This window comes from Cucurbita maxima, unplaced genomic scaffold, assembly GCF_002738345.1.
Source record: "Cucurbita maxima cultivar Rimu unplaced genomic scaffold, Cmax_1.0 Cma_Scf00009, whole genome shotgun sequence".
Lineage (NCBI taxonomy): Eukaryota > Viridiplantae > Streptophyta > Magnoliopsida > Cucurbitales > Cucurbitaceae > Cucurbita > Cucurbita maxima.
This window is the reverse complement of record NW_019272025.1, coordinates 3,003,545-3,011,722: the sequence shown is the minus strand read 5'-3', so window position 1 is coordinate 3,011,722 and position 8,178 is coordinate 3,003,545. Positions and strand designations below refer to the sequence as shown.

The 8,178-nt window shown below is 37.0% G+C and overlaps 2 protein-coding genes across 4 annotated transcripts; both read right to left on the bottom strand.

Annotated features, from left to right (window-relative positions):
• Nucleotides 1-583: 583 nt before the first annotated feature.
• LOC111483775 (isocitrate dehydrogenase [NAD] regulatory subunit 1, mitochondrial-like) lies at nucleotides 584-3,672 on the bottom strand. Its single transcript, XM_023130079.1, has 4 exons — nucleotides 3,119-3,672; nucleotides 2,305-2,544; nucleotides 1,483-1,561; nucleotides 584-924 (listed from the first exon to the last, which is right to left on the bottom strand). The coding sequence occupies exons 1-4, from the start codon at nucleotides 3,653-3,655 to the stop codon at nucleotides 650-652; spliced, it is 1,131 nt and encodes a 376-aa protein (XP_022985847.1). The 5' UTR covers nucleotides 3,656-3,672; the 3' UTR covers nucleotides 584-649.
• Nucleotides 3,673-4,759: 1,087 nt separating this feature from the next.
• On the bottom strand, nucleotides 4,760-7,859 carry LOC111483922 (SEC1 family transport protein SLY1-like). 3 transcript variants are annotated; one of them, XM_023130295.1, is made up of 3 exons: nucleotides 7,447-7,859; nucleotides 7,121-7,324; nucleotides 4,760-6,976 (listed from the first exon to the last, which is right to left on the bottom strand). In XM_023130295.1, the coding sequence occupies exons 2-3, from the start codon at nucleotides 7,149-7,151 to the stop codon at nucleotides 5,127-5,129; spliced, it is 1,881 nt and encodes a 626-aa protein (XP_022986063.1). In that variant the 5' UTR covers nucleotides 7,152-7,324; nucleotides 7,447-7,859; the 3' UTR covers nucleotides 4,760-5,126. The 3 variants fall into 3 exon arrangements, with proteins under 3 accessions (XP_022986063.1, XP_022986062.1, XP_022986064.1); XM_023130294.1 differs by having other exon boundaries at nucleotides 7,121-7,588; nucleotides 7,685-7,859; XM_023130296.1 differs by having other exon boundaries at nucleotides 7,121-7,400; nucleotides 7,685-7,859.
• Nucleotides 7,860-8,178: the final 319 nt, after the last annotated feature.

Sequence of the window (8,178 nt, the reverse complement as noted above, 5' to 3'; positions counted from 1 at the left end):
CGAAAAAAAGAAAATGACATTGACTTATGATTAAACCGATCATTTAAAAAACAAGAAAATGACATTGGCTTATGATAAAGCGACCCTTTATTCCGAATAAAGCATAAACCGGCCATTAAAAAAAAAAAGAAAATGACGTTGGCTTACGATAAACCATTCAAAAAATAAAAAAATGACATAGACTAAAAATTGACGACTTACGAATCAGTTGTAGAGTTTTGTCAAATAACTAAGCATTAACATTCATATGTAAAATATGTTTAACAATGACTCAATTTAATTTGAAAATCACCCATATTTATAAATCTCAGCCATAAATAGAATCTCTCACAATTCATACTAAAAGATTCATTTTTCTCAATTTATTTCTTAAAATCCAATCTAAGAAGTGATGGTATTCAATTCAACCAACCCCTATTCACAACTTCTCAAAATAATTTCAGTTTTCAGGACATTTTTAACAAATATTGGAGGAAGGGAAAAACTTTATTAAAACAAATTTTACCCTAAAACTTATCCTTTGGAAACACAATTTAATCATGCAAAACTGCTCAAATAACCTCCATTATTTAACAAAGAATTAAAACAAAAATGATAGTTAATGAATAAATAAACAAAACCTGGCAGGTAGCAGGAAAATGAGTGGGGGTCACTCCACATAGGCAATGACAGCATCGACAAGCCGTTGGGTAGTGCAGTTTCCACCAAGATCCTTGGTCCTGCAATTGCCCTCCAAGATCACACGTTTCACAGCATTTTCAAGTCTATCAGCGAAAGAAGGAAACTGAAGGTGCCTCAGCATCATGGCCGATGACAGCAGCAAAGCCACTGGGTTCGCCTTCTTCTCTTCCACAATTTTATCATTCCCCACGTTCCCTGCTGAAGCTCCTTGTTCAAATATCGCATGCTCAAACCCCACGTTCCCTGTAGGTAATGTAACAATCAGTCAGTTAAACCAAATATCAATGATCACGCATTTCTAAACAAACTGCATGCTTCTTCACATCAAACATTTATTAACCTTAGTTAACCTCATTCTCATTCATCTACATACACACTATTAGGCTTGGATTGTTATAAATGATATTAGAGACCAACATTAAACGGTGTGCCAGCAAGGATGCTGACCCCCATGGAGTGGATTGTGAGATCCCACGTCGGTTGGAGAGAACGAAACATTTCTTACAAGGAGAAGGAAAAGCCCAAAAATACAATATCGACTACTGACAAGACATTACCTTTGGGTCATTTCTATTTACCTAATAAATTATTTGTTTTTTTTTTTTCCTTTCAATTGGTTTTAGTAGTGGGTATTTTAGGACTGAGTAAAATAGAAAGAAATAAATAAGGTGTTAAGTAGATACAAATAGTTCAGGAACGGATGGATTGAATCGAAAACTTTGAAGCGAACCAAATTGAAATTGAGCTCGAAGCCCAGCAAATGCATGAACTTGAAATGACCCTGGTGCATAGTAATTATACCTCCTGGCATAAGACCAGTGCCTCCGGCAATACCAGCTGCAGTGTTTGCCACTAGATTGCCGTAAAGGTTGGGAGTCACCTGATCCAAAGAATTAAAAGGCATTGTTAACAAAAAGTAAACATAAAAAGGCCTTGAGTCCTAAAAGAATAAGCAAAATATAAGCATCAAGAAAATAAACAAACAATAGAGAGGAGGAAGATACTAACTCAATCCGAGGGGGGAAAGCCCCACAGAAGCTTTAAGCAAAACAAAGATGAATTGGAATTCATTTTTTCTACATCTATACGATTCATAGGATATTAAATCTAGATTAAATGGTCCTACTCGTTTCCTATAAGTTTTGTATTATTTACATTAATCTTTACTTACCACTAGGCCAATTCATGATAGTTACTCATACACCCATACATGACTTTATTATATCGATGAACACTACTTCTAGAAACGACACACTCCCCCAATCTATAATCCTTCTCTCCTTTGCTTCACTACTCACTTCTTTCACTTTCCTTGCACGTGACAACAAGCCTAACATTTATGGGTAAGAAATCTAATCATAATTAAATGAATTTTTGAATTACTTGGAAACAGGAAATATTTTTTAAGGCTATGATATTTCTCAATCTTTTTGAAATATTTCCAATCTCTAGGTTACATTTAGAAGAACTAGTATATACCTCGAATATATTTACACTCATTAAAAACGCTTCTAGAAGAGCTGTAGATACAGCTTGTCTGAAACTTTGGCGTTCATAACAACTAAAGACAAAAGAAAAAAAGCACCCCGAATGGAACGAATATCAGCTCAGAAAGCTACATACCATTACATCAAATTGCTCAGGTTTTGAAACAAGCTGCATGCAACAGTTGTCGACAATAACCTCCTTGTATTCGATACTAGGATATTCGGTTGCCACTTCCCTGCAAGACTCCAAAAACAAACCATCTGAAAGTTTCATAATGTTGGCTTTGTGCACTGCCGTCACTTTCTTCCTGTTGTTCAGATAAGCATACTCAAACGCATATTTGGCGATGCGTTCCGAGGAGAACTTTGTGATCACCTACAGTAATTCAGGCCATATTTCAGGTTACTGCATTGTAATGAGGAACAGAGAAGAGTATGAACCAATGGGCAGAAGAGATTATATATCTGCATGTAAGCTGCTTGGATTATTGCGGTATAGAGGAATTTAGATTTCATATAGATTGAGTTATTGCATCAACGACTCTAATATGACAACCATTCAGAAGTTCTGACTAAAATGTTATTGATATGTCCAATTGATCTCATCCTACAAACAACATAAGATTGATTGTCTCATCCTACAAACAACATAAGATTGATTGAAACTAATCAAACAAAAAATTAATACTAATGCAATGCAGCTCTTCCTACAAATAACCGAAGAAACATAAATGTTCGTTTCATAGCTTTGTTCATTTAGTTCATCCCAAGAGCGATGTGTACAAGTCCATAATGTTTAAAATGAAACAGAGATAACTCTAATACATCAGAGAATCAGAACAGAGCCATAAAACACAAAATTAGGAACTATGTCACAAATCAGCTATACCACTCCAAACAGGATATTGATAAGAAAAAAAATCAGACGATCACCAGAAATATACAATTACCTTGAGGCTCTCAACGACGCCAGGAAGGACCTCATGCTCGAGGCCAGAGTACTCACCCTCCGTATTCTCCCTAATGACGACGATATCAACATTCTCATGTCGCGTGGGCAATCCAGGGAAATTGAAACAATTAACAAGCGAGGCATACAAGTCGAGCTCCTTCCTGAGTTGCACATTGAGTGAACTAACACCGCCGCCCATCGGAGTCATCAGTCCGCCTTTCAAACACACTTTATTCTTCAAAATAGACTCCATTACCTCTCGAGGAACCTCCTTCATATCGCCATGGACTTCGTAACGCTCGAAGTATACAGGAGCGTGCATCGCCTCCATCACTTGCTCGACCGCATTAGTCACCAGAGGACCGATTCCGTCTCCAGGAATGAGCGTGACCGGCCGAAGGTCTCCCTCACCAGGCCTGGGCATGTAGGTGACAGATCGGGAGTCAAAAAAGAGATTGAAAGGGGAGAGACGAGAACGACTCCGGGAGGGAGAGATGAGGCCACGAATGATCGGAAAGGCGCGACGGCCGGCCATAGGGAGATGAAAATGGAGAAAAGGAGAGGGAGGTTCGTTAAAGATAGAGAGAGAAAGAGAGGGTTAGGCGTTGAGGAAGAAGGTGGAGAGAAATGGAGTTTGCAGCAGAGCAGCAATGGAAGAAGAAGAGTGATGAATATATATATAGGTAACGATTTTCGGGGATTCTATTTTTAGGAGAGTAAACTCAAAATTTTAAAATATTGAAATTTAATCCTTTTATAAGTTTTCAATCTAATTATCATTAAAAAAAAATTATAAAACATATTTACAGAATAAAATTAATAAAATTTAGAAAAAATTCGATTGGAGTTTATATTAAACTTTATTTTATTGTAATTAATGAATTTATAATTTTTTTAATTCTATTTTATGCCAAAATTAGTGGATGTTTACTAATTGATTTTTCTTTTTAATATTAAAGTTCATTTTCTATCAAATATTTCTAAAAAGTAAGTTTTAATTAAGTCCTCTATTTATTATAATAGTTTAGAAATGATTTAAAATAATATAATCATATAATAATATCCATTACTAATACATAATATTACGAAATTAATAAATAAAATTTGCATAGTCAAATTGAAGATAAAAGAAAAATTACAATTTAATCTTTATAATCTTTACTCTTCTCAACATTTTTTTATAATAAAAAATTCCATCGATCAATAAAAAATTTAATTTTTCTTTTTCGAGCCGACTACTTTTATGTATTTAAACCTCAAACCATTTAATCGATTATATATTTCATGTCAATTGAGTTAAAAAAAAAAAAAAAAAAACCTTATAATCGAGAATATATAATTTATGTCAGCTGAGTTATGACCCATTTGGTCGGTAATATCTATCTTATGTCAATTCTGTTCATAATCTTTTTTAGAAATCTTTTTTAAACTGAAATAAAGATCATAATAGAAGGGTCACTAGCTCTGCTCCTCAACAATTATGTCACTCTATATTTTATTCTAAACAGAAAAGAAATTTAATTTTTACCCCTAAACTTGTAAATTTGTATCAAATTTCTCTAAAAAAATTTACCCCTAAAGAAATGAAGGCACTCAAAAATTAAACTTCGAAACACAAGAACATGAAGGAAAGCTGAGCTGGTTATAATCTTTGTAGATATAATCATTTAACGATGAACTTTAGGCGTCAAGCTTCGACAAAAGAATATTTGGCAAGTGAATTCCCAAATGCATAAAGCTTCCAAAGAATACAAAAAGTTCTTGAAGTGGATAAACTAACAACAACATCTACAAAAAGGCATTCGTCCCGGATTATCGGAGGTCGAGGCCAATCGAAAGTCTGATTTCAAGACATGAATCAGCCTCGAAAACGACCGAGGGGGGCAGATTCTACAATCCGAAATGTTCTTATCCAGAATTGCTTCAGATTTGCACCAATTTCTTTAGTGAACTAGCTAATCTAAGGCACTGTAATGAACAAATAAATTCAAATGAAGGGAGTTCAGTTAACGACCTGGAGGAGGAGGAGCAGTAGCAGCAGTAACATTGCCAAGTCCCATCTTCTGCCCCAACAACGAAAGCTGCTCGACGAACTCGACGCCAGTGAGGATTTCAGTGCTACCATATATTATATGCTTGACGGGCTGCTGATTTGTTGCCAGCTCTTGCAAGCTCCCATACTCGACGTAGTTACCCCCTCCAATCATGAACACAATAGCTTCTTTGAATGGTCCTTTCAAATGGCTGCTACTCGTTCCAGAACTTGACTTCTGCGCACGTGGATCGAATGTAAGAAAAGTATCGATTTCGGGATTCGGTTTTCCTTCCATCAACCCCTCTACCGTCCGAGTCAGTGCAAGCTGCCTATCACTAGACAAAAGATTTTTAACACCAGCAGTCATTGCACTAATCGACTGTCCATAGAGTTTCTCAGCCCAATCCACAATGTTGCTTCTGCTAGCTGAATTTGCTGATGTGAATGCAACATTCAACGACTTGATCTTCTTAACATACTGAAATGCACTAATATCAACTTCCGATTCCCTCAGGGCAGTTTCCACAGCTTCCACTTCAGATTGGTTTATACTTTCAGAAGAGATAAGATATATAACAGCAAATCGGAGCTTATCCGTCTTAGTACCCTTCCCTTTGAGCGCACTCAAGAGCTCGTTCCGATCGATACCTCCTCGGGCCATCATATCGTTCTCCTTCTTAGCATATGAATCAAGAGACCTCTCCTTGATCTCACCCAACAATACAGTAGCAATGTTTGTATGCTTATCAATAATTTGCTTCCTTTCAGTCAATTCTGGCAATGAGTTTACAGCATTCATCAAATGCTTTGTGTTCCCAATCAAATCTGTTCCATTAAACTCAGCTCCATCAGTCCCACCAGTTCTTCTATTCACCTCATCAACATCTTTCTTATACTTACTCAACTGAGTTTCAATCTCCACTGCAACTTCTGGAAATTCTAAAGACCCATTGGCTACCCAAAATGGGTCTGAACTATCTAATTCATATGATTTCATCCCACCCTTTTCACCCTGCACGCTAAGTCTATTCAGCTTCAATCCTAGAACATCATGAACTAAAGGTCTGTACCTAAAATCATGCTGTATTCCTACAGATAACTCAAAATTTCGATCAAACAGACACAGAATGGGACGCTGGAAGGAGCTAGCAAAGCCCCCACCTTCTGTAAACAAGTTGTTCTTCGACAACAAATGATCTCTCAACCTCTGATCCAATGCCGAGGCAACCATTTCCGCCGGCCCTCCTCGTTGGCATCGGATAACAGGCACAACAGCAAGCGTAGCTAAAACACTAAACAACCCACTCACGATTCTCTCTATAATCTCCTCAATTTCACGGTCTCCAGCCGAGGGATCGTTCAATTGGACATATATATTCTTCTGTGCTAACGAAAACAAATTATCTTCCAATGTAATGAACTCCAAATACTGGTCGTGCACCTTCGAGATTCGTTGTACCGAATCCGAATTCAGCGTACCAGATGCGAGATCCTCAAGAAGAGGACGAGGAATAGAAGAAGAGAAGTTCAAGTAAAAACTATCATAGAGGAAACGAGAAGCATCAGCAACAATTCTATCTATGTTGTTCTTACTCGGCTGGACGAAATAGACTGCGGGAACATCGTGAACAGGTTTTCGATCCTTGTCGATGAGAAAATAAAGAGTGATCCCATGTTTTCGAAGGTCTTCAACATGAATCAAAGGGGATAGTACATTCTGGCAAAATCTATCGAAGATCAACATCTTGTAAACCTCTTCTTCGCTCCCGGTCGATGTTGAGTTCACCGGCTGGTTTAAATTCAACATTCGAATTATACATTCTGCAATCGCAATAAGTTTAAATCAAATTTACAAACAAATCTCACTTCTAAAACATCAATGTAGCACCGAATTTTGTTTTAATCACTCCCCAAAACTGGGATCTATAGAGAGAGAGAGAGAGAGAGAGAGAGAGAGAGAGATACCTGTTTGCTTCTGGCGAAGGTTTAAAGCCATGGCGATTCTTAGCCCAGTAAACTTCAGTCCCCTTATTATCCAGAAGGTATCGAACACGACACGCTTCGAATTTGCGGGATTCGTCCCTTCAATTCGTCGAAATGAAAATTATCTGAATGCGACGGTGGGTTGAAGGAGGAGATGTATGCTTCTCTACGGGCGGCTCTTCTTTACTGTATCAAAAACACCCAATCAACTCTTGCCACGTCATTAACGTTGACTTAGTCTCTGGCCGAAGTAAATTTCCACCTAATCGAACAAAAATGAACAAATAAAAAAAGGGAGAGAAATTCACATTCATTTTAGAAACGATGGAACCAAAGAAAGTCGCGATAATCGGCGCCGGAATAAGCGGATTAGCGGCCTGCAAATTCACTCCTATTGTCTTCGAGGCCAGAGGCGCCATTAGCGGCGTTTGGACCGAGGAGACGACGGCGCTGCAGACGTCCAAAGAGTTGTTTCAGTTCTCCGATTTCCCATGGCCGAAGGCGGTGACTGAAGAATTTCCGAGATATAATCAAGTTCTCGATTACCTCAGATCTTACGCCGACCATTTCAAATGGTTGAAGCACATCAGATTCAACGACAGAGTCCTTAGTATGGACTATAAAAGCTGCCGGACTCTTTGGGGCGGCGCCGGCGACGCCTTCGCTGAACGGCGGAAATGGAGGCTCAACGTTGTTGATGCGCGGACTAATGTTCCGCTCGAGGTGAGTTTACGTCGTCTCGTACAATTTATAAGAAAATTAATTTATAAGAGAGAACAATAATTAAAAAATAAAATTGAATTAATAAAAGATAAAAAATAATTTATTTTAAAAATATGATTAAACTTTTAATATTATTTTAAAAATAACTTTCAACATTAAATTTTTTTATTAACACTCCTAATTTAAAAAAATTCATACCGAAAATCACCAAAAATAAATACTAGTTTGCTTAAATTAAATAATCACCAAAAATTGTAAAAAAAAAAAAAAAAAAAAAAAAAAAAAAAAAAAAAAAAAAAAAAAAAAAAAAAAAAAAA